This window comes from Malaclemys terrapin, chromosome 1 (genome assembly GCF_027887155.1).
Source record: "Malaclemys terrapin pileata isolate rMalTer1 chromosome 1, rMalTer1.hap1, whole genome shotgun sequence".
In the NCBI taxonomy this organism is placed as follows: Eukaryota; Metazoa; Chordata; order Testudines; family Emydidae; genus Malaclemys; species Malaclemys terrapin.
In genome coordinates this window covers 4,688,301-4,711,971 of record NC_071505.1, presented here as the reverse complement: position 1 = coordinate 4,711,971, position 23,671 = coordinate 4,688,301, and the positions used below count along the sequence as shown (strand labels likewise).

The 23,671-nt window shown below is 69.1% G+C and overlaps 1 protein-coding gene across 7 annotated transcripts in view; it reads left to right on the top strand.

Annotated features, from left to right (window-relative positions):
- KCP (kielin cysteine rich BMP regulator) overlaps positions 1-22,134 on the top strand; it is a 57,194-nt gene extending 35,060 nt beyond the window's left edge. For 6 of the 7 annotated variants that reach the window (XM_054012011.1, XM_054012164.1, XM_054012251.1 and 3 more), the window contains 17 exons: positions 178-448; positions 793-875; positions 2,247-2,340; positions 2,657-2,824; positions 4,854-4,936; positions 5,159-5,279; positions 8,697-8,779; positions 9,656-9,755; positions 10,315-10,403; positions 14,730-14,832; positions 15,505-15,647; positions 16,013-16,185; positions 16,658-16,769; positions 17,198-17,299; positions 17,534-17,698; positions 19,570-19,870; positions 20,446-22,134. In XM_054012011.1, coding sequence (XP_053867986.1) covers positions 178-448; positions 793-875; positions 2,247-2,340; positions 2,657-2,824; positions 4,854-4,936; positions 5,159-5,279; positions 8,697-8,779; positions 9,656-9,755; positions 10,315-10,403; positions 14,730-14,832; positions 15,505-15,647; positions 16,013-16,185; positions 16,658-16,769; positions 17,198-17,299; positions 17,534-17,698; positions 19,570-19,870; positions 20,446-20,663 — 2,409 coding nt within the window. In that variant the 3' untranslated portion in view covers positions 20,664-22,134. Of the gene's footprint in view, positions 1-177; positions 449-792; positions 876-2,246; positions 2,341-2,656; positions 2,825-4,853; positions 4,937-5,158; positions 5,280-8,696; positions 8,780-9,655; positions 9,756-10,314; positions 10,404-14,729; positions 14,833-15,504; positions 15,648-16,012; positions 16,186-16,657; positions 16,770-17,197; positions 17,300-17,533; positions 17,699-19,569; positions 19,871-20,445 lie in introns of those variants that run through there. The other variant, XM_054012333.1, reaches the window with a different exon arrangement.
- The last annotated feature ends 1,537 nt before the right edge of the window (positions 22,135-23,671 follow it).

Sequence of the window (23,671 nt, the reverse complement as noted above, 5' to 3'; positions counted from 1 at the left end):
AACCGGTGCTCCACCCAGATCGATCCAATAATCCCCCCCCATCACTGCCCAGCTCCTCCCAGATCCCCCCCCTCCAGCCCTGCTCTTCTCAGACACCCCCTGCTGTCTCGGGTACCCCTCCCCCACCTTCCCTTGCGAGCCCCCTGCCCGCAGCCTAGCAGCCCCGTGTGCCCGCAGGACGAAGCAGTGACGTGCCAGCGCGAGCCCTGCCTGCAGCAATGCACCCACCCCGTGCCACCCGCCGCCCCCTCCTGCTGCCCCGACTGCAACCGCTGCCTCTTCGAGGGCCAGGAGCTCGCCAGCCGCCAGGCCGTCACCCCGCCCTCGGACCCCTGCCAGCGCTGCCGCTGCCTGCATGGCAACGTGCTCTGCACCCCCGTCCTGTGCCCCCAGGCCGCCTGTGCCAGCCCCGTCCGGCGCCCGGGCCACTGCTGCCCTGAGTGTCCAGGTGAGGAGCCCGCTGCCTCCTCCTGCCTTCTAGCTGCTGCTTCGGGCGGCTGGGCAGGTTCGGGGACAGCAGAAGCCACAGAGGTGCCAGCTGAGCTGCCTCCACTAGGGGGCGCTGCTGGCAAGGCATAGCCTGGGGGATGGGGCAGAGCGGGGGGGGGGGGAGGCACAGCCAAGGGCGGGGGAATGGGGGGAGGGATGGGGGCACGGCCCAGCCGGGGGGGGGTTGGGGGAGAGCCAGGGGGATGGGGGAGGGCCGTGGGGATGGGCAGCCCCCTGCAGTGGTTCACTTCAGCACATCTGGCCAGGGCGAGAGGGCGGCACTGACCCCCCTCTCTGTCTCAGTGTGCCGGCACGGGGGGCAGGAGTATCCCGAGGGCTCGCACTGGCCGTCCCCGACGGACCCCTGCCAGCGGTGCTCCTGCGCGGTAAGAGTCCCCTAGAGCCCCGCGCCCCCGTCGGTCTGGGCCCCCGCACATCTCTCCGGGCCTGGCCCCACCCTCCCGGTGGGAACTCACTCCCTGGCAGGACCAGGCCAGGCGCCCTGGGGCTCAGTGCAGCGGGGGCAGAGGGGCAGTGACCCCACACGTTCTGGGCCTGCCCCGAGATCCCCTGCACCATGGGGCCGTGGCAGGGTGGGGGTGGAGATGCCTGGATCCCCCTGCGGTCTCCCCTACCCCTGGGCGGGCAGCTGGGCTGCCTTCATCCCCCAGCCCCCCATGCCCCAAGATTAGCTGCCAAGACTAGCTGGCTCCCCCTGCAGCCCCCCAACCTACCCCCCACCCCTCCCCTGGCTGCACCACCCCCTACTTGCCCGCTCTCCTGGCCTCGTTGCCCCCTACCTGGCTGCACCGCCCCCAGCTCCGCTGGTGCCCCATCTCCCCCCCCTGCACCCACAGAACGAGGTACAGGCTGAAGCAGTGCCCAGGGCTGGCACCCGAGCATGGCTCCTGAGTGTCTGTGTCTGTCTCTCCCCGCCCCCCACCCCAGCTCAGCAGGCTGGCTCGGGGCATTGGTGCCCGGATGGCTCAGTGCCGGGCGTTCCTTGCCCAGGTCAGGGCGGGCGTGTCAGCCAGACCCCCCCCAGCACCACGCCCATCTCTGGGGCACAGACTGGGAGGGCAGCGAGAGCCGCGGGCGGGGGCCAGCCAGCCGTTCCAAGGCTCCAGGGAGCTGGGCACTAACGCCACATGGGCTGAGGCCACCGGGTTCCTGGGGGGCTGGGGCGGGGACTGTGTGCAATGCCCATGAGCACCGGCTGGTTCTTCCCTCTGGGGAGAGCCCCCCACGACCCCTTCGCTGTGCCCCGGGGGTACTGACCCCGCCTGGGCGTGTGTAGGTCACAGTGTGGGTTACATGTGTGGGTCACAGTGTGCCCGGGGAGGCAGGTTGGACCCGGCTGTACTGGCCCCGCCTGGTCGTGTGGGTCCCAGGATTTGATTGTTTTGCAGGTGTTTGTCCAAGCCCCCAAAGCGGCACTGTCCCAGGCCCGGCGACAGGCCCCCCGGCTGGGGTGGGTTTGCTGGATGTTTTGCACTAGGTGGCAGCCACCGGGGACTTGGTGCAAATGTTCTGCCCAAACGCCGCTGGTCAGCGAAGACACGGTCCAGACGAAGAGCGTTCGCCCTTCGACCCTGGGCACCGGCACCCCCAGCTGGAGCAAAAGCCCCATCGACCCATTCTCCAGCCCCGATCTCCAGCCTCCGTTCGTGCTCCGGACGGGTTCCCTCCGGGTGGAGGGGGCGTATCCCAGGCCGGGGGCTCCCCCCACGCTGACGGCTTTGCCTTTCCCCTCTCAGGGCGGGGACGTGCTCTGCGTGAAGGCCCCGTGCCCCCCACTGACGTGCACCCACCAGGTGATAGAGCCCGGGGACTGCTGCCCCCGCTGCAAAGGTACCACATGCCCCGGCCGCTGCCCGCCCAATGTCCCCCGGGGGTGGCGGGCCTATCCCTTTAAGAGAGGCGGGCCATCTATATAACTCTGCCCCAAACATCGGTCCCTATCAGTCAATAATGATTCTTTAGCATGGGGAGTCGGCGACTTCTGTTGGTCCATATTGGGCCGATAATGCCCCCCGGGCAGGCCGCTGCAGGCTCTGGCATGGGGCAGTGGGCGCCCATTGGTCCGTATCAGCCTGATGCTCCTGTGCAGAGGGCACAGGCGTGACATTGGCGTGAGTCTGACCGGCTGCTCTCCCGGTGCCCACAGGCTGCATGTACGACGGGCAGGAGCACGCCAACGGCACCAGCTGGTTCTCCTCCCCCTGCGTGTCCTGCCTGTGCACCCATGGCATCGCCACCTGCGCCCAGATCCGCTGCCTCGGCTCCTGCCTCCGCCCCGTCCAGGTGCCCGGGGAATGCTGCCCACTGTGTGCAGGTGCGAGGGCGGGCGCGGCTCTGCCAGGCCCACACAGGGACGGGGAGGGGGCACAGGGGCTCAGAGGTGGACAGCTGCTGCAGAAGAGGGCACAGAGGCTGGAGCCGTGGGGTCGTAGAGTCAAAGGCTGGACAGGACTGTCTGACACCCCCTTCCCCCCCCCGCCTGGCACAGGCCAGAGAGCTGTCCTTGTTACCCCCATATCGAGCCCAGAGACCTGCGGCCAAAGCGCCTCTGTGACAATGCGGTTCTGGCGGAACCCAACTGAGAGTGCCAACTCAGGACAAATTGCTCAAACAGGGCAGTTACAGCCCAAGGCCGGGGTTTTCCACCTCTAAGGCAAACCAAACCAGCCAGACGAAGGGGACTTCGGTCTCACCCCACTGGCTAACCGCAAGTCTCACAAGCAATTCCCTTAGACACTCCAGTTTTCCAGGATCACCACCAGTGCCACTCGTTATGGGGATGAATGGTTATGAAAACCAATACCCCAGTAAAAGAAAAAAAGGTTCTGATCCCAAAGGACCAAGCCCCAGACCCAGGTCAATATACAGATCAGATCTTACCCACAAATCACGCTGTTGCCAATCCTTTAGAATCTAAAATCTAAAGGTTTATTCATAAAAGGAAAAAGATAGAGATGAGAGTTAGAATTGGTTAAATGGAATCAATTCCATACAGTAATGGCAAAGTTCTTGGTTCAGGCTTGCAGCAGCGATGGAATAAACTGCAGGTTCAAATCAAGTCTCTGGAATACATCCCCAGCTGGGATGGGTCCTCAGTCCTTTGTTCAGAACTTCAGTTTGTAGCAAAGTCCCTCCAGAGGTAAGAAACAGGATTGAAGACAAGATGGAGATGAGGCATCAGCCTTATATAGTCTTTTCCAGGTGTAAGAACATCTTTGTTCTTACTGTGGAAAATTACAGCAAAATGGAGTCTGGAGTCACATGGGCCAGTCCCTGCAAACTTTGCTGAGTCTGAAAGCATATTTGCCTTCTCTCAATGGGTCCATTGTATAGCTGATGGTCCTTAATGGGCCAGCAAGCAGGCTAGGCAGAGCTAACACCCGTTTGTCTGGGATGTCACCCAGAAGCATAGCATAAATTTGCCATACAGACAGTATAGAGCCAATATTCATAACTTCAACTACGAAAGTGATACACACATATAGACAACATAATCATAACCAGTAAACCATAACCTGGTCTTAGACACCCCATTTGACCCCCTTTATACAAGATTTGGGTGCCACTACAGGACCTTGTTTGCAACAATGATCTATATGGTCCCAGATTATATCAATAACGTCACAGCCTCCCAGACAGGCCCCAGGGGGCGGAGCTCTGCTGGGAGTGTCCGGCTGTGCACACGTTCGTGCCCCAGGGACGTCCTCATGCCCGGTGGCCCTGTGTGTGCGCCCGAGAATCACAGCCTGCCGCTGGGCGTGTGGAATTGCTTATCGACGTGAGCCCTGGATCCCGCCCAGCGTCTCCGCTCTGCGGGGTACAGGCCCCGCTCTGTGCGGCCTGCGCCCCTCGGTCCTGCACGGGGAACTTTGCATTTGGCTGCATTGACCCATTTTGTTTGAATGGGCCAGGCGAGGCAGATGGCACCATGGTATGGCCCCTCCTCAGCATTATTAACCTCCCCGCCCCCCAGCCGCAGGTGTTATCAACAGTGATTCCACATTTACTGTTTCTTTGACTAGTGGCTGATCTGGGAGCCAGGACTCCTGGGTTCTGTCCCTGGCTCTGGGAGAGGATGGGGTCTGGTGGTTAGTGGGGCAGGGCTGGGAGCCAGGACTCCTGGGTTCTGTCCCTGGCTCTGGGAGGGGAGTGGGATTTAGTGGTTAGAGTGGGGCAGGGCTGGGAGCCAGGACTCCTGGGTTCTGTCCCCAGCTCTGGGAGGGGAGTGGGATTTAGTGGTTAGAGTGGGGCAGGGCTGGGAGCCAGGACTCCTGGGTTCTGTCCCCGGCTGTGGGAGAGGAATGGGGACTCCCCCCACTGCGCTGAGCGGGTTCTCTCCCCAGACTGCGTGTTCGAGGGCCGGCCATACAGCCCCGGGGAGAGCTTCCAGCCGTCGCTGGACCCCTGCGAGATCTGCACCTGTGAGGTAAGGGAGCAGGGGGCAAACTGTTCTGTCCCCTCCTCCCAGGCTGGGGCTCCCCCAGGCCTCCCACACTGTACACTCGCCCTGGGGGTGCCGCGGCTTTGGGGGGCTGCTCTCCCGTCTGGAGGCTTTTGGGGGGGTTATTCCGACTGGGCTGGCAGGGTCTGTGCTGGGGGTGGTGGGGGGCAGGACAGTAACCAGCCTGACCTCTGCCTTTCGTTCCAGCTGCTGGCGGCCGGGGGGCTGCACGTACGCTGCTACCACAGACAGTGCCCCAGCCTGGTGGGCTGCCCCAGGAGCCAGATCCAGCCGCCCGGGCCGCACCACTGCTGCCCCACCTGTGCCCGTGAGTACCCTGCGGGCACGCGCCAGGGCTGCTCAGCCAGGGCATGGCACAGGGCGGGCATTGCTCTGGAACGCCCCGTGCCTACCCCCCGCACCCCACAGCGCCCCCTGCTGGGCGAGGCCGGGCTGGAGTCTCCAGGAACTCCCCCCACAGCCAGTGCCCCCACTGTGCTCCCCACAGCGCCCCCTGCTGGGCTAGGCCAGGCTGCAGACATCAGGAGTGCCCCCACAGCCAGTGCCCCCACTGTGCTCCCCACAGCCCCCCTGCTGGGCGAGGCCGGGCTGGAGTCTCCAGGAACTCCCCCCACAGCCAGTGCCCCCACTGTGCTCCCCACAGCCCCCCTGCTGGGCGAGGCCGGGCTGGAGTCTCCAGGAACTCCCCCCACAGTCAGTGCCCCCACTGTGCTCCCCACAGCCCCCCTGCTGGGCGAGGCCGGGCTGCAGGCATCAGGAGTGCCCCCACAGCCAGCGCTCCTACCCCGCTCCCCACAGCCCCCCTGCTGGGCTAGGCCAGGCTGCAGGCATCAGGAGTGCCCCCACAGCCAGCGCTCCTACCCCGCTCCCCACAGCGCCCCCTGCTGGGCGAGGCCGGGCTGGAGTCTCCAGGAACTCCCCCCACAGCCAGTGCCCCCACTGTGCTCCCCACAGCCCCCCTACTGGGCTAGGCCAGGCTGCAGGCATCAGGAGTGCCCCCACAGCCAGTGCCCCCACGGTGCTCCCCACAGCCCCCCTGCTGGGCTAGGCCAGGCTGCAGGCATCAGGAGTGCCCCCACAGCCAGCGCTCCTACCCCGCTCCCCACAGCGCCCCCTGCTGAGCGAGGCCGGGGCTGAAATCACTGGGAGTGCCCCCACAGCCAGTGCCCCCACGGTGCTCCCCACAGCGCCCCCTGCTGGGCGAGGCCCATGGCCAGTGCCCCACGGTGCTCCCCACAGCGCCCCCTGCTGGGCTAGGCCAGGCTGCAGGCATCAGGAGTGCCCCCACAGCCAGCGCTCCTACCCCGCTCCCCACAGCCCCCCCTGCTGGGCTAGGCCAGGCTGCAGGCATCAGGAGTGCCCCCACAGCCAGCGCTCCTACCCCGCTCCCCACAGCGCCCCCTGCTGGGCGAGGCCGGGCTGGAGTCTCCAGGAACTCCCCCCACAGCCAGTGCCCCCACTGTGCTCCCCACAGCCCCCCTACTGGGCTAGGCCAGGCTGCAGGCATCAGGAGTGCCCCCACAGCCAGTGCCCCCATGGTGCTCCCCACAGCCCCCCTGCTGGGCTAGGCCAGGCTGCAGGCATCAGGAGTGCCTCCACAGCCAGTGCCCCCACTGTGCTCCCCACAGCCCCCCTGCTGGGCGAGGCCGGGCTGGAGTCTCCAGGAACTCCCCCCACAGCCAGTGCCCCCACTGTGCTCCCCACAGCCCCCCTGCTGGGCTAGGCCAGGCTGCAGGCATCAGGAGTGCCCCCACAGCCAGCGCTCCTACCCCGCTCCCCACAGCGCCCCCTGCTGAGCGAGGCCGGGGCTGAAATCACTGGGAGTGCCCCCACAGCCAGTGCCCCCACGATGCTCCCCACAGCGCCCCCTGCTGGGCGAGGCCCACAGCCAGTGCCCCCCACTGTGCTCCCCACAGCCCCCCTACTGGGCTAGGCCAGGCTGCAGGCATCAGGAGTGCCCCCACAGCCAGTGCCCCCACTGTGCTCCCCACAGCCCCCCTACTGGGCTAGGCCAGGCTGCAGGCATCAGGAGTGCCCCCACAGCCAGTGCCCCCACGGTGCTCCCCACAGCCCCCCTGCTGGGCTAGGCCAGGCTGCAGGCATCAGGAGTGCCCCCACAGCCAGCGCTCCTACCCCGCTCCCCACAGCGCCCCCTGCTGAGCGAGGCCGGGGCTGAAATCACTGGGAGTGCCCCCACAGCCAGTGCCCCCACGGTGCTCCCCACAGCGCCCCCTGCTGGGCGAGGCCCACGGCCAGTGCCCCACGGTGCTCCCCACAGCGCCCCCTGCTGGGCTAGGCCAGGCTGCAGGCATCAGGAGTGCCCCCACAGCCAGCGCTCCTACCCCCGCTCCCCACAGCCCCCCTGCTGGGCTAGGCCAGGCTGCAGGCATCAGGAGTGCCCCCACAGCCAGCGCTCCTACCCCGCTCCCCACAGCGCCCCCTGCTGGGCGAGGCCGGGCTGGAGTCTCCAGGAACTCCCCCCACAGCCAGTGCCCCCACTGTGCTCCCCACAGCCCCCCTACTGGGCTAGGCCAGGCTGCAGGCATCAGGAGTGCCCCCACAGCCAGTGCCCCCACGGTGCTCCCCACAGCCCCCCTGCTGGGCTAGGCCAGGCTGCAGGCATCAGGAGTGCCTCCACAGCCAGTGCCCCCACTGTGCTCCCCACAGCCCCCCTGCTGGGCGAGGCCGGGCTGGAGTCTCCAGGAACTCCCCCCACAGCCAGTGCCCCCACGGTGCTCCCCACAGCCCCCCTGCTGGGCTAGGCCAGGCTGCAGGCATCAGGAGTGCCCCCACAGCCAGCGCTCCTACCCCGCTCCCCACAGCCCCCCTGCTGGGCTAGGCCAGGCTGCAGGCATCAGGAGTGCCCCCACAGCCAGCGCTCCTACCCCCGCTCCCCACAGCGCCCCCTGCTGAGCGAGGCCGGGGCTGAAATCACTGGGAGTGCCCCCACAGCCAGTGCCCCCACGATGCTCCCCACAGCGCCCCCTGCTGGGCGAGGCCCACAGCCAGTGCCCCCACTGTGCTCCCCACAGCCCCCCTACTGGGCTAGGCCAGGCTGCAGGCATCAGGAGTGCCCCCACAGCCAGTGCCCCCACGGTGCTCCCCACAGCCCCCCTGCTGGGCTAGGCCAGGCTGCAGGCATCAGGAGTGCCCCCACAGCCAGCGCTCCTACCCCGCTCCCCACAGCGCCCCCTGCTGGGCGAGGCCGGGCTGGAGTCTCCAGGAACTCCCCCCACAGCCAGTGCCCCCACTGTGCTCCCCACAGCCCCCCTGCTGGGCTAGGCCAGGCTGCAGGCATCAGGAGTGCCCCCACAGCCAGCGCTCCTACCCCGCTCCCCACAGCGCCCCCTGCTGAGCGAGGCCGGGGCTGAAATCACTGGGAGTGCCCCCACAGCCAGTGCCCCCACGGTGCTCCCCACAGCGCCCCCTGCTGGGCGAGGCCGGGGCTGAGGTCACTGGGAGTGCCCCCACAGCCAGTGCCCCCACAGTGCTCCCCACAGCGCCCCCTGTTGGGCCAAACCGGGGCTGGAGTCACCAGGAGCTCCGCCCACGGCCAGAGCCCCTCCCCACAGCACCCCCTGCTGGGTGAGGCTGGGCTGGGCTGTTTCCCGTCACACCGGTGTCTGGCCCTGGCTCCCTCCAGCAGGGCAGGGCAGGGTGGGGCTGGCTCTGGTGCCCCAGCCCCTCGCCCGGTCCCTCACTCAACTGCCTTTGTGGCTTGCAGAGGCCTTGAGTAACTGCACTGCCGAGCTGGCCGGGAACGAGCTCCAGGTGGCCGACGACCCCTGTTACACCTGCCAGTGCAAGGTACGTGGCCCGGGGGCGGCTCTGTCCCTCTGCCGGGCACGGCTGCCTTGGCGCCTGGCTCAGCTGAGCGTGGCCCTGCTGTGTGATCAGACCCCCAGGCCGGCGCCTGCCCTCAGCCCTTCACGTCTCAAGATTGCTCCACTGGGCTCTCCGTGCAGCCACTTCTGCACTTCTGTGTGTGTGTGTGCAGGGGGTGCCGTGGCCCCGTCCCATGCGTGTGTGTGTGTGTGTGTGTGTGCAGGGGGTGCCGTGGCCCCGTCCCATGCGTGTGTGTGTGTGTGTGTGTGTGTGTGTGTGTGCGTGCAGGGGGTGCCCCGTCCCCGTTCCGTGTGTGTGTGTGTGTGTGTGTGTGCAGGGGGTGCCGTGGCCCCATCCCATGCGTGTGTGTGTGTGTGCAGGGGGTGCCGTGGCCCCGTCCCATGCGTGTGTGTGTGTGTGTGTGTGCAGGGGGTGCCGTGGCCCCGTCCCATGCGTGTGTGTGTGTGCAGGGGGTGCCCCGTCCCTGTTCCGTGTGTGTGTGTGTGTGTGTGTGTGTGTGTGCAGGGGGTGCCGTGGCCCCATCCCATGCATGTGTGTGTGTGCAGGGGGTGCCCCGTCCCTGTCACGTGTGTGTGTGTGTGTGTGTGTGTGTGCAGGGGGTGCCCCGTCCCCGTCCCGGGTGTGTGTGTGTGTGTGTGTGTGTGTGTGTTGTGGCCCCGTCCAGGGTGTGTGTGCCCATGCCGCGGCCCCGTCCCGTGTGTGTGTGTGCAGGGGGTGCCGTGGCCCCATCCCGTGTGTGTGTGTGTGTGTGCGTGTGTGTGTGTCCATGCCGCGGCCCCGTCACGGGTTGGCACTTGTGCCATGGCTGAATCCCGGCCCCCGCTCTTCTCATTGCAGGATCTCACGTGGGTGTGTGTGCGCCAGGGCTGTCCGCAGCTCAGCTGCCCCCTTGCCGAGCAGTTCACCCCCCAGGGCACCTGCTGCCCCGTCTGCGACGGTGACGTATGGCCAGCGCCCGCTCCCGCCCAGAGGCCTTGCCGATGGGCACCTCGGTGCACATTTCGTTGTGGGGGGGGAGGGGGAGCGGCATGGCAGCAAGAAGTGGGGGGCTGGGATCTGGGGATCCCTGCGTTCCAGGCATCAACTCCCCCCCTTCCCAGCTGGGCACGGAGCCCTGTGGCTGGGGTGCCTGGAGCTGGCCACAAGGCAGCTACCCCTAACGGGACAGCAGAAGCCAAGCGGGCAAGGGAGACCCCGAGGCAGTGACGCTGGGTTAGCCTCCCCCAGGTCTGTCTGTCCAGGCACCTGTCCCTGCAGACAGACAGCGCAGCACTAGCTCTGAGCCCCGCCCAGCCCAGGGCTGATAACTCTGAAGCCTAGTGATGGCTATGTACCAGTCAGCACAGGACTGACTGTGTGAGAATCCCGCCCCCATCCCATCATGTGACCCCCCCGGGAACCGTCCTGCTCTGTCATTGGGCGACTGCCCACGCAGTTCCCAGTGCCCGTCCCCGTGGGTCTGGGGGCAGCGGCTGACCCCTCTCCCCCCCTTGCAGAGTGCGTGGTAGAGACTGGAGGGCGCCGGGTGTCGGACGGTGAGAGCTGGACGGACAGCGAGGGCGACTGCGTCAGCTGCACCTGTAATGTAAGACAGCATGGCCCAGCGGGGGCAGCCCCCACCCCACCCGGTGCGTCTGTGCCCGGGGGCATCCCCTCCCCCCCACCCGGTGCGTCTGTGCCCTGGGGCATCCCCTCCCCCAGCCCGGTGCGTCTGTGCCCGGGGGCATCCCCTCCCCCCCACCCGGTGCGTCTGTGCCCGGGGGCATCCCCTCCCCCACCCGGTGCGTCTGTGCCCGGGGGCATCCCCTCCCCCCCACCCGGTGCGTCTGTGCCCGGGGGCATCCCCTCCCCCCCACCCGGTGCGTCTGTGCCCTGGGGCATCCCCTCCCCCCGACCCGGTGCGTCTGTGCCCGGGGGCATCCCCTCCCCCCCACCCGGCGCGTCTGTGCCCGGGGGCATCCCCTCCCCCCGACCCAGTGTGTCTGTGCCCTAGGGCATCCCCTCCCCCCCCCACCCAGTGCGTCTGTGCCCGGGGGCATCCCCTCCCCCACCCGGTGCGTCTATGCCCGGGGGCATCCCCTCCCCCCCACCCGGTGCGTCTGTGCCCGGGGGCATCCCCTCCCCCCCACCCGGTGCGTCTGTGCCCTGGGGCATCCCCTCCCCCCCACCCGGTGCGTCTGTGCCCGGGGGCATCCCCTCCCCCCCACCCGGCGCGTCTGTGCCCTGGGGCATCCCCTCCCCCAGCCCAGTGCGTCTGTGCCCTGGGGCATCCCCTCCCCCAGCCCAGTGCGTCTGTGCCCGGGGGCATCCCCTCCCCCCCACCCGGCGCGTCTGTGCCCGGGGGCATCCCCTCCCCCACCCGGCGCGTCTGTGCCCGGGGGCATCCCCTCCCCCAGCCCAGTGCGTCTGTGCCCGGGGGCAGCCCCCACCCCAGCCCAGTGCGTCTGTGCCCGGGGGCATCCCCTCCCCCCCACCCAGTGCGTCTGTGCCCGGGGGCATCCCCTCCCCCCCACCCAGTACGTCTGTGCCCGGGGGCATCCCCTCCCCCAGCCCAGTACGTCTGTGCCCGGGGGCATCCCCCCCGCACCCGGTACGTCTGTGCCCTGGGGCATCCCCTCCCCCAGCCCAGTACGTCTGTGCCCTGGGGCATCCCTCCCCCCCGACCCGGTACGTCTGTGCCCTGGGGCATCCCCTCCCCCCGACCCGGTACGTCTGTGCCCGGGGGCATCCCCTCCCCCCGACCCAGTGCGTCTGTGCCCTAGGGCATCCCCTCCCCCCCCCCACCCAGTGCGTCTGTGCCCGGGGGCATCCCCTCCCCCACCCGGTGCGTCTGTGCCCGGGGGCATCCCCTCCCCCCACCCGGTGCGTCTGTGCCCGGGGGCATCCCCTCCCCCCCACCCGGCGCGTCTGTGCCCTGGGGCATCCCCTCCCCCAGCCCAGTGCGTCTGTGCCCTGGGGCATCCCCTCCCCCAGCCCAGTGCGTCTGTGCCCGGGGGCATCCCCTCCCCCCCACCCGGCGCGTCTGTGCCCGGGGGCATCCCCTCCCCCACCCGGCGCGTCTGTGCCCGGGGGCATCCCCTCCACCAGCCCAGTGCGTCTGTGCCCGGGGGCAGCCCCCACCCCAGCCCAGTGCGTCTGTGCCCGGGGGCATCCCCTCCCCCCCACCCGGTGCGTCTGTGCCCGGGGGCATCCCCTCCCCCCCACCCAGTACGTCTGTGCCCGGGGGCATCCCCTCCCCCAGCCCAGTACGTCTGTGCCCGGGGGCATCCCCCCCGCACCCGGTACGTCTGTGCCCTGGGGCATCCCCTCCCCCAGCCCAGTACGTCTGTGCCCGGGGGCATCCCCCCCGCACCCGGTACGTCTGTGCCCTGGGGCATCCCCCCCCACCCGGCGCGTCTGTGCCCGGGGGCATCCCCTCCCCCAGCCCAGTGCGTCTGTGCCCGGGGGCAGCCCCCACCCCAGCCCAGTGCGTCTGTGCCCGGGGGCATCCCCTCCCCCCCACCCGGTGCGTCTGTGCCCGGGGGCATCCCCTCCCCCCCACCCAGTACGTCTGTGCCCGGGGGCATCCCCTCCCCCAGCCCAGTACGTCTGTGCCCGGGGGCATCCCCCCCGCACCCGGTACGTCTGTGCCCTGGGGCATCCCCTCCCCCAGCCCAGTACGTCTGTGCCCGGGGGCATCCCCCCCGCACCCGGTACGTCTGTGCCCTGGGGCATCCCCCCCACCCGGTACGTCTGTGCCCTGAGGCATCCCCTCCCCCCCCACCCGGTACGTCTGTGCCCTGGGGCATCCCCCCCCACCCGGTGCGTCTGTGCCCTAGGGCATCCCCTCCCCCCCACCCGGTGCGTCTGTGCCCGGGGGCATCCCCTCCCCCCGACCCGGTGCGTCTGTGCCCGGGGGCATCCCCTCCCCCCGACCCGGTACGTCTGTGCCCTGGGGCATCCCCTCCCCCCGACCCGGTGCGTCTGTGCCCGGGGGCATCCTCTCCCCCCCACCCGGTGCGTCTGTGCCCGGGGGCATCCCCTCCCCCCCACCCGGTGCGTCTGTGCCCTGGGGCATCCCCCCCGCACCCGGTACGTCTGTGCCCTAGGGCATCCCCTCCCCCCGACCCGGTACGTCTGTGCCCTGGGGCATCCCCTCCCCCCCACCCGGCGCGTCTGTGCCCTGGGGCATCCCCCCCCACCCGGCGCATCTGTGCCCTGGGGCATCCCCTCCCCCCGACCCGGTACGTCTGTGCCCTGGGGCATCCCTCCCCCCCGACCCGGTACGTCTGTGCCCTGGGGCATCCCTCCCCCCGCACCCGGCGCGTCTGTGCCCTGAGGCATCCCCTCCCCCCGACCCGGTACGTCTGTGCCCTGGGGCATCCCCCCCCACCCGGTGCGTCTGTGCCCTGAGGCATCCCCTCCCACCCGGTACGTCTGTGCCCTAGGGCATCCCCTCCCCCCCCCCAAGCCCAGTGCATCTGTGCCCTAGGGCATCCCCTCCCCCCCCACCCAGTACGTCTGTGCCCTGAGGCATCCCCCCCAACCCGGCGCGTCTGTGCCCTAGGGCATCCCCCCCCACCCGGTGCGTCTGTGCCCTGAGGCATCCCCCCCCACCCGGCGCGTCTGTGCCCTGAGGCATCCCCCCCAACCCGGCGCGTCTGTGCCCTGGGGCATCCCCCCCCACCCGGTGCGTCTGTGCCCGGGGGCATCCCCTCCCCCCGACCCGGTACGTCTGTGCCCTGGGTTATCCCCTCCCCACCCGGTGCGTCTGTGCCCTGGGGCATCCCCTCCCCACCCGGTGCGTCTGTGCCCTGGGGCATCCCTCCCCCCCGACCCGGTACGTCTGTGCCCTGGGGCATCCCTCCCCCCCACCCGGTGCGTCTGTGCCCTGGGGCATCCCTCCCCCATTCGGTACGTCTGTGCCCTGAGGCATCCCCTCCCCCCACCCAGTACGTCTGTGCCCTGGGGCATCCCTCCCCCCCACCCGGTGCGTCTGTGCCCTGGGGCATCCCCTCCCCACCCGGTGCGTCTGTGCCCTGGGGCATCCCCCCCCCACCAGTATGTCTGTGCCCTGAGGCATCCCCCCCCACCCGGTGTGTCTGTGCCCTGAGGCATCCCCTCCCCCCCCCACCCGGTGCGTCTGTGCCCTGAGGCATCCCCTCCCCCCCCACCCGGTACGTCTGTGCCCCGGGGGCATCCCCTCCCCCCGACCCGGTACGTCTGTGCCCTAGGGCATCCCTCCCCCCCACCAGGTGCGTCTGTGCCCTGGGGCATCCCCTCCCCACCCGGCGCGTCTGTGCCCTGGGGCATCCCCCCCCACCGGTATGTCTGTGCCCTGGGGCATCCCCCCCCCCCCGGTACGTCTGTGCCCTAGGGCATCCCCCCACCCCCACCCAAGCCCAGTGCGTCTGTGCCCTGGGGCATCCCCTCCCCCCCACCCCGTGCGTCTGTGCCCTAGGGGCTCCCTTCCCGCCCCCAGCCTGGTGTATCTGTGTCCCTACCCCTCTCCCTCCAGCCAGCGATTCCCTAGGCGCCAAGCAGGGAGGGGCTTCGCCTGGGTCCCGCGGCAAGGCCTGGAGGGGAACCCAGGAGTCCTGGCTCTGTGGCAGGGATTCCCGGACAGGCCATGTGGCACCTTGCTTGGGCTGCCCCCTCCCAGCCAGCAGGGGCGGGGTACTGAACTGGTGGGGGGCGTGCCCATCTGTGTGCCTGCGAGGCCAAGGGGTGTGTTTGGGGGGCAGAGGGCAGGGCTCTCAGTGTGGAAAGGATGGAGCAGCCCCCCCCACAGCAGGCGTGCCCTCTGCAGACTGGCTACCGTGCCCTCTGCGCCTTGGGAGTGCCTGGCCGGGGTGGAGAGGGGCAGAGGGCTGCCGGGTGCCCTGCCCCAGGGCCCGGGTGCCCACTCCTCTCTGGTGTCTCTGCCGTGCAGCGGGGCCACGTGGAGTGCCACATCGCAGAGTGCGAGCCCGTGGAGTGCCAGGGCGGCCTGCGGAAGGTGCAGATGCCCGGCTCCTGCTGCTACGAGTGCCAAGGTAGGAGGCACTGGTGGGCTAGCCAGGTGCAGGGCCCACACCCCAGGAGAGGAGGGGTGCCAGGCCAGTGACTCCACAATGCCAGGCTCCCTAGGGGCGGGGGGGTGCCCAGTATGGTGCCAGCCCCTCGCTGGCAGATCCCGGAGGGCAGCACGGAAGAGGTTAGAGGGGCTGTGCACAGATGGCGCCTTCAGCTGTGTTGGTGCCAGTCTGAGCAGGGTTAACGTCATAGCCTCTTAGGGTGACCAGATGTCCCGATTTTACAGGGACAGTCCCAATTTTTGGGTCTTTTTCTTATATAGGCTCCTATTATCCCCCACCCCGTCCCGATTTTTCACACTTGCTGCCTGGTCACCCTACAGCCTCTGTGGTGCGGCTGACCAGTGTCAGCCCTACACCCCAGATGGGGAAACTGAGGCACAGAGCAGGGGAAGGGGCCAGTGCTGGGAGTAGGACCAGGAGTCCTGGCTCCCATGATGTGCCCTGCTCGAATCACCAGCCACGCTGCCTTCTGCGTTCACACACCGGCCCCTCACTGGGCGGGCCAGACCTGGTGCCCCTGCCTGCGCCATGCCAGTGCTGCCACCTTGTCAGGACCCGGCGCTGCCCCCAGGCCGCTGTCTTCTGGACCTGGGGGGGCCCCACAACGCTGGCTCCATGCTCTGCCCCCAGACCCGGACGGCTCCTGCTCCTACCAGGGCCAGCAATACCAGGCCAGCGAGCACTGGCAGGTGGACACCTGCACCGCCTGCACCTGCGTCTCTGGGGAGGTGCACTGCCGGAGCCAGCGCTGCCCCCCGCCCGCCTGCGCCGCGGTGAGTGGGGCGCTCAGGCCGGGGCCCGGCTAGACCCTCCCCTCCCTCTCCCCGCTGGTCGAGCTCCTTGGCTGGCCTTCCCCTCCAGCCCATGGGGGGCGCGTCAGGGGCCCCAGTGAGGACTTGCCTTGGCCACTGGGGTGTGAGTGGTGTCCCATTGCCCACCCCATTACCCCGTGAGGGTCCCATAGCCGTGCCGGGGGGTGGCAGCCAGGGTGGGAGGTGGTGGGAAGGGTGGAAGCCAGCGGCAGGCGTCACGGGGCCGGGAGGGGGATGGGAGAGTGGCAGCCAGCCGTGGGCATTACAGGGACAGGAGGGGGCAGAGGCTGGCACCCGCATCCCCGTAACGGCCCCTGTGCGCCCAGGATGAGACGCCCGCGCTAACGCCAGGCATGTGCTGCCCTCACTGCCTGCCCCGCCCCGCCACCTGCCTGGCCTTCGGCGACCCGCACTACCGCACCTTCGACGGGCGGCTGCTGCACTTCCAGGGCACCTGCACCTACGTCCTGGCCCAGGACTGCCAGGGGGGGGACTTCAGGTGAGAGGGGGCGTGGCTGACCCGGGCAACAGCCCCGGGCCAGGTGCCTGGGGGGAAGGGAAAGGCTGCCTAGTGGTGAGAGCTGGGGGCCAGGGCCAGGACTCCTGGGTTCTGTCCCAGCTCTGGGAGGGGAGTGGGGGCTAGTGGTTAGAGCAGGAGGCTGGGCGCCAGGACTCCTGGGTTTTATTGGGGAGTGGGGGTTAGTGGGTTAGAGCAGGGGGCTGGGGGCCAGGGCTCCTGGGTTCCATCCCCAGCCCTGGGAGGGGAGTGGTCCTAGTGGTTAGAACAGGGGGCTGGGGGCCAGGACTCCTGGGTCCTATCCCCAGCTCTGGGAGGGGAGTGGGGTCTAGTGGTTGGAGGTTTGGAGCCTGGACTCCTGGATTCTGTTCCCAGCTCTGACCCTAGCCGACCGAGGAAAGCCCCCTCACTCACACCCCGGCCTACTGACCCTGGGCCCGTCTCCTGCCCGCAGCATCCACGTGACCAATGACGACAGGGGTCGCCCGGGCGTGGCCTGGACCAAGGAGGTGACAGTGCGAGTCGGGGACGTCGTGGTGCAGCTGATGCAGGACTGGCTGGTCAGGGTGAGATGGGCAATGCTGCCAGGCCAGACACCCACTGCACCCCAAACCTCTGCCCACCGCTGCCTGGGGTGGAGCCGGGCCTGGAGCCTGTGCTGGGCAGGGCGGGGCCCTGGTGCGGTTACGGGGAGGTCGCCTGGAGCCCGTGCTGGGCTGGGCGGGGCCCTGGTGCGGTTACGGGGAGGTCGCCGGGAGCCCGTGCTGGGCGGGGCGGGGCCCTGGTGCGGTTACGGGGAGGTTGCCGGGAGCCCGTGCTGGGCGGGGCGGGGCCCTGGTGCAGTTACGGGGAGGTCGCCGGGAGCCCGTGCTGGGCGGGGCGGGGCCCTGGTGCGGTTACAGGGAGGTCACCTAGAGGCAGGAGGGAGTCAGGCTGCACAGGTGGGACCCTGGTGTCCTGTGGTGCCCGCTGAGGCCCTGCTCACCCCTCCCAGGTGGACGGCCAGGTGGTGACCCTGCCCTTCCTCAAGGAGCCCCACCTCTACGTCGAGCGCCAAACCAACACCGTCCTGCTCAACACCAACATCGGGGTGAAGGTAACGGCCAGGCGTGGGGGTCCCCTACCTGCTGCTGCCCGCTGGGGTGCCGTCGCTGGGCCCCCAATCCAGGCTGCGCCAGCGGGAGGGCACTGCCACATGGGTATTGCAGACCCTTCCTGGCAGTGCCCGATCCAGCCCTGGGCCTGGCAGGCGAAGTGGCACGTGACCAGCAGCTGGCTGGGCTCTGTGCCCCGCATGGCGGGGTGCTGCCCATCTCCCCTCTCCCCCCAGGTCCTGTGGAGCGGGCGCTCGCAACTGGAGGTCAGCGTGCCCGGCACCTACAAGGGGCACATGTGTGGCCTGTGCGGCGACTTCAACGGCCACCCGCAGGACGACGCCCGCCTGCGCTCGGGGCAGCTGGCCCGCGCCGAGGCCGCCTTCGGCAACAGCTGGAGGGTGAGTGGGGCCAGGCGGGGCCACCCCAGAAGCAGAGACAGGTCCTGCGGCCGCCCACGGCCCAGCTCCCTTCCCCCCATTGCCCCCCGGCCCTGCTCCCTTCCCCCCATAACCCCCACCAGCCTGGCTCTCTTCCCCCCCAACGTCCCCCCGGCCTGGCTCCCTTCCCCCCATTGCCCCCCCCAGCCCTGCTCCCTTCCCCCCATAATCCCTCCCCCAGCCCGGCTCTCTTCCCCCCCCAACATCCCCCCGACCTGGCTCCCTTCCCCCCATTGCCCCCCCCAGCCCTGCTCCCTTCCCCCCATAACCCCCACCAGCCCGGCTCTTTTCCCCCCCCAACGTCCCTGGCCTGGCTCCCTTCCCCCCATTGCCCCCTGGCCCTGCTCCCTTCCCCCCATAATCCCTCCCCCAGCCCGGCTCTCTTCCCCCCCCAACGTCCCCCCGGCCTGGCTCCCTTCCCCCCCATTGCCCCCCCCAGCCCTGCTCCCTTCCCCCCATAACCCCCACCAGCCTGGCTCTCATAGACTCATAGACTTCAAGGTCAGAAGGGACCATTATGATCATCTAGTCTGACCTCCGGCATGCTGCAGGCCACAAAGCCGTCCCCACCCTTTCCCTTGACTCTGCTGTTGAAGTCCCCAAATCCTGTGGTTTGGAGACTTCAAGTAGGAGAGAATCCTCCAGCTAGCGACCCCTGCCCCATGCTGCGGAGGAACGCTCTCTAACCCCCCATTGCCCCCCCAGCCCGGCTCCCTTTCCCGCCATCGTCCCCCCGCGGCCTGGCTCCCTTCCCCCCATCACCCCCCAGCCCGGCTCCCTTCCCCGCCATCATCCCCCCCCGGCCCTGCTCCCTTCCCCCCATAACCTTCCCAGCCCTGCTTCCTAACCCCCCATTGCCCCCCTACCCCGGCCTGGATCCCTTCCCCCCATCAACCCCCAGCCCGGCTCCCTTCCCCCCTATCGCCCCCCCGGCCTGGATCCCTTCCCCCCATAACATCCCCAGCCCAGCTCCCTTCCCCCCCATCGCCCCCCCAGCCCTGCTACCTAACTCCCCATTGTCCCCCCACCCCTGCCTGGCTCCCTTCCCCTATCACCCCCCCGGCCCAGCTCCGTAACCCCCCATCGCCCCCTGTCCCAGCTCCCTTCCCCCCCATTGCCCCCCCCGGCCCGGCTCCCTTCTCTCTATAACCCCCCCCAGCCCGGCTCTTTTCCCCCCCATTGCCCCCACTGGCCCAGCTCCCTTCCCCCCATAACCCCTCCCAGTCCAGCTCCCTGCCCCCCCATGACCTCCCCGGCTTGGTTCCCTTCCCCCCATAACACCCCCCAGCCCGGCTCCCTTCCCCCCATAATCCCCCCCAGCCTGGCTTCCTTCCCTCCCATTGCCCCCCAGCCCAGCTCCCTTTCCCCCCCACATTGCCAGCCAGGACCGGGCCAGCGGAGGAAGCTCTTAGCATCCCTCTGGGGTGCCCGTCATGACCCCCAGGTGCTCTGGAGTGAGGGCTGCGCCCCCGACTAGGGCGGATTCGAGGCAGAAGGGAGGAGGCAGCCAGGACACGGATTAACAGCCCCGCTTGCCATGCTCCCTGCAGCGCCCCCCAGTGCCACACCAGGGCATTGGAGCCAGCACTGACTGCCAGGGGAGAGCGCCCCCTCCCGAGCCCCCCACCCCCGCAGGACTGCGCCCCCTAGCGCCACATAGGGGCATTGGAACCAGCACTGACTGCCAGGGGAGAGCGCCCCCTGCTGAGCCCCCTCCCTGCAGCCCCTGGGCTCTGCTGGGTCCCCCAGAGAGCCATGCGGCTGCCAGACCCAGGCTGGGAGGGTGCTGGGGGCGCTGCCCCCTGCCGGCGCTGACGTCGTCTCTGGGGCAGGTGCAGAACGGGAACGGCACAGGCGGGCCGTGTGCCGACGGGCAGGATGTGGATCCCTGCAAGGAGGCCGGCTACCGTGCCCGCAAGGAGGCCAACGCCCGCTGCAAGGTGCTGAAGTCGGGGGCATTCGAGCCCTGCCACCCCCTGGTGCCCCCGGAGCCCTTCTTCGCCGCCTGCGTCTACGACCTGTGCGCCTGCGGGGCCGGCGCCGACCAGTGCCTGTGCGACGCGCTGGAGGCCTACGCCGCCCTGTGCCGCCGGGCCGGGCTGGCTCTGCGCTGGCGCTCGCCCACGCTCTGCGGTGAGGGGGGTCAGCGCTTCCCAATCCTCCCCCCAAACCCTCGCAGCCCCTGCCCGGCACTGACCCCCACAGGTCGGGGGGCAGGACCCATGCTGGCTCAGAGCGGGGGGAGCCCCTGGGGGGCAGGCCCTGGGCTGGTTCAGATTGGGGGCCAGGCCCTGGGCTGGCTCAGATCGGGGGGGGGGAGGAGGGAGCCCTGTGGGGGGCAGGCCCTGGCCTGGCTCAGATCGGGGGGGGGGGGAAGCCCTGCGGGGAGCAGGCCCTGGCCTGGCTCACATTGGGGGACAGGCCCTTGGCAGGCTCAGATCGGGGGGGGGAGCCCTGTGGGGGGTAGGCAACTGGGCTGGCTCACATTGGGGGGGACAGGACCTGGGGGGGCAGGCCCTGTGCTAGCCCAGATGTGGGCACAGAAACTGCCCCCACCCCCCTGAGGAAATTCAGGCTGGCCTCATGGCAGCGGGGGCAGTTCTGGCTTCTCACCCTCAGGGCTGAGCCTGGGGTGAGGGGATAGGCAGGTCCCAGCACTGCCTCCCTCCGCCCCGAGCCCTGGCACTGACCCCCCCGTCTCCCCGCAGCCGTCGGCTGCCCCCAGGACCGGGGCTACGTGTTTGACGAGTGCGGCCCGCCCTGCCCCAAGACGTGTTACAACAAGGACGCACCGCTGGGGGCCATCGAGTCGCGCTGCTTCACGCCCTGCGTGCCCGGGTGCCAGTGCCCCGCCGGGCGGGTGGAGCACGAGTCCCACTGCATCCTGCCCGAGGCCTGTCCCCAGGTCGTCTACGGCAACCTCTGAGCCCCCGGAGCCCCTGCCCCCGGGACGCCCGCGCCATCCGCCATGGCCCCAGGCCCGGCCACCCTCCCTCTCTCTGCCCCTGTGACCCCGACGCCCTCCTCCATGGCCCCAGGCCCGACCACCCTCCCTGCCACAGCCCCCAGGACCCCCACACCCTCCGCCATGGCCCCAGGCCCGGCCACCCTCCCTGCCACAGCCCCCGGGACGCCCGTGCCATCCGCCATGGCCCCGGGCCCGGCCACCCTCCCTCTCTCTGCCCCTGGAACCCCGACGCCCTCCGCCATGGCCCCGGGCCCGGCCACCCTCCCTGCCACAGCCCCCGGGACCCCCACACACTTCGCCATGGACCCGGGACCGGTCACCCTCCCTGCCACAGCCCCCGGGACCCCCACGCCCTCCACCATGTCCCCAGGCCCGGCCACCCTCCCTGCCACAGCCCCCGGGACCCCCACGCCCTCCACCATGTCCCCAGGCCCGGCCACCCTCCCTGCCACAGCCCCCGGGACCCCCACGCCCTCCGCCATGGCCCCAGGCCCGGCCACCCTCCCTGCCACAGCCCCCGGGACCCCCACACCCTCCGCCATGGCCCCAGGCCCGGCCACCCTCCCTCCGACAGCCAGAGGGACCCCCGCGCCCTCCCCCATGGCCCCGGACCCGGCCACCCTCCCTCGCTCCGCCCCTGTGACCCCCCACGCCCTCCACCATGGCCCCAGGCCCAGCCACATTCCCAGTTGGTGCCCTAGATGTGACCCCTGCAGTACCCGTGTGGGGCCCGCAGCGAGCCCCGCACCTCCAATAAACCCCCCCACCCACAGGGAGGAGGCAAGGGCCTGCCACCCCCTTGTCCCCCCATTTTCCCCTGGGATTCCACCCCAGGCTGCCCCAGCCAGGCTCAGAGACGCCTTGAGGGGCAGGAAATGCCAGGCGCTGCTGCCCCCCCAGTGGCTCTGTGTGGGGCAGGTCTGGCACCCCCTCCCCGTCTTCGTACCCAGGCCGTGCTCTGTGCCCATGGAGGTGGCTGTAGTACGGGAGGGGCAGGGTGCCAGGCTGGGAGGGCACTGCACCCACACGTCCACTGCAATGGCTTCCGGGCCCTCTCCTCAACCCAGCGGCACAGAGTGGGGAGCCCGGTCTCCTGGGTTCTATCTCCGACGCCCCCTGGGGTAACAGTGCCCTGGCACTATTGTTGCTGGGCACGCAGGCTGGCATGGAGTCCCCCCATCTGGATCCACCCTGCCCAGCACCCAATGGCTGAGCTGTGTGCCGGGGGGCAACGTGGGTGCCATGAGCCAGTCACACGGGTGCTGAGTCCTGGCACAGATGGGCTGGCCGTCCCTCTGGCCTTGGGGCAAGGCACCAGGGGCGGTGCCCCCTTTGGCTGGACGCGGGCAGGTGTATTTATTAGTGTGGTGGGGGCTGAGCCAGGCCTCACCCGCCCCCGTGCCCACGGCAATAAAAGTGGTAACCACGGGCAAGCGTCTGGTCCTTGGGCAGCGGCTTCTTGCCAGTGGGGGCCTGTGGCCCATGACCCAGCGTGGGCAGCTAGCTCGTGGCAGTGTGTGGCCCCGGCCGGGCGCCTGCCAGGGGTGCATTGGCAGCCGTGGCTCCCTGCTGCCCGCCTGGCCCCCAAGGGTTGCGGTGCAGCTCCCTGGCCAGGTGCCAGCCATGTCCATCCATATCGCAGTGGGTGCTCTGCTGTGGGCAGAGATTCCCACCCCCCGCAGTGCTCTGGGCACCAGGGGCCACGTTCTGGTTATGCCCCTTCCCAGGTGTCCTCCAGATCCTCACCAGGTGCCAGCGGGTCATCTCCCAGGGCACTGCGCCCTGCCCCGCCCATGCCCCTGGGCCCTGCTGCTGTGAAATCACTAGTGGTGCCTGCCTGGCACCCTGCGGAGCTCCCTCTCCCCAGATGGCAGCTTGTCACTGGCTCTATAACTTCCCCCCATTTCTCTCCATCCCCCTGGGGTTCCAGTGATGCTCCGAGGGGAGGCTTCCTGCAGCTGGCACAGAGCCCCAGCGCCAGCCCCTCGGAACGACGCTGCCATCAGCCAGTGCCCCACTCCGGCAAAGGAGAGTCCAGCTCAGAGGGAGATCCGCAGAGAATGGGACTTGATCTCCCACAGTGTGGGCCGCCGGAGCCAGGACTCCTGGGTTCTCTGCCCGGCTCTGGGACGGAAGAGGGGCCATGGGGGGGGGGGTCACAGAGTCCCCGGGCGATGCTCTGGAACTGCTCCCCATAAAGCCAGGCAGGACTTGGGGGAGTCTCCTCTCTCGGAGCAGACTGGCTCCACAGCTTCGCCCTTCCTGGGTCTGACCTCGGAGCATTCAGCATCCTCTGCCCCTCCGTGCACTTCCCACAGCGAGTCCGCCCGGGCGGGGTCCTGGGGCAGCCAGAGGTCCTGCCCCCCAACTCCGCAGTCAGACGGGACTCTTAGCCAGCCAGTAAAACAGGAGGTTTATTAGACGACAGGAACACGGTCTAAAACAGAGCTTGTAGGTACAGAGAACAGGACCCCTCAGCTGGGTCCATTTTGGGGGGCAGTGAGCCAGACACCCCCCATCTGCCCTCGCTCCTAGTCCCCAGCCAACTCCAAACTGAAACCCCCTCCAGCCCCTCCTCTCTGGTCTTTGTCTCTTTCCGGGGCCAGGAAGTCACCTGATCTCTTTGTTCTCCAACACCTTTAGCTATCCCCTTGAAGGGGGGAAGGGCCCGGGCCTGGGCCATTAGTTGCCAGGAGACAGAGTGTCGGCCATTTATGTGCACTGGCCTTTATCCCACCACCTAGAGACTTAAGAAATGCACAAGGGAAACTGAGGCACCCACACAGTATTAAATTAATTTTTTTTTAATTAATGGAGATATCCCATCTCCTAGAACTGGAAGGGACCCTAAAAGGTCACTGAGTCCAGCCCCCTGCCTTCACTAGGCAGGACCAAGTACTGATTTTGCCCCAGATCCCTAAGAGGCCCCCTCAAGGACTGAACTCACAACCCTGGGTTTAACAGGC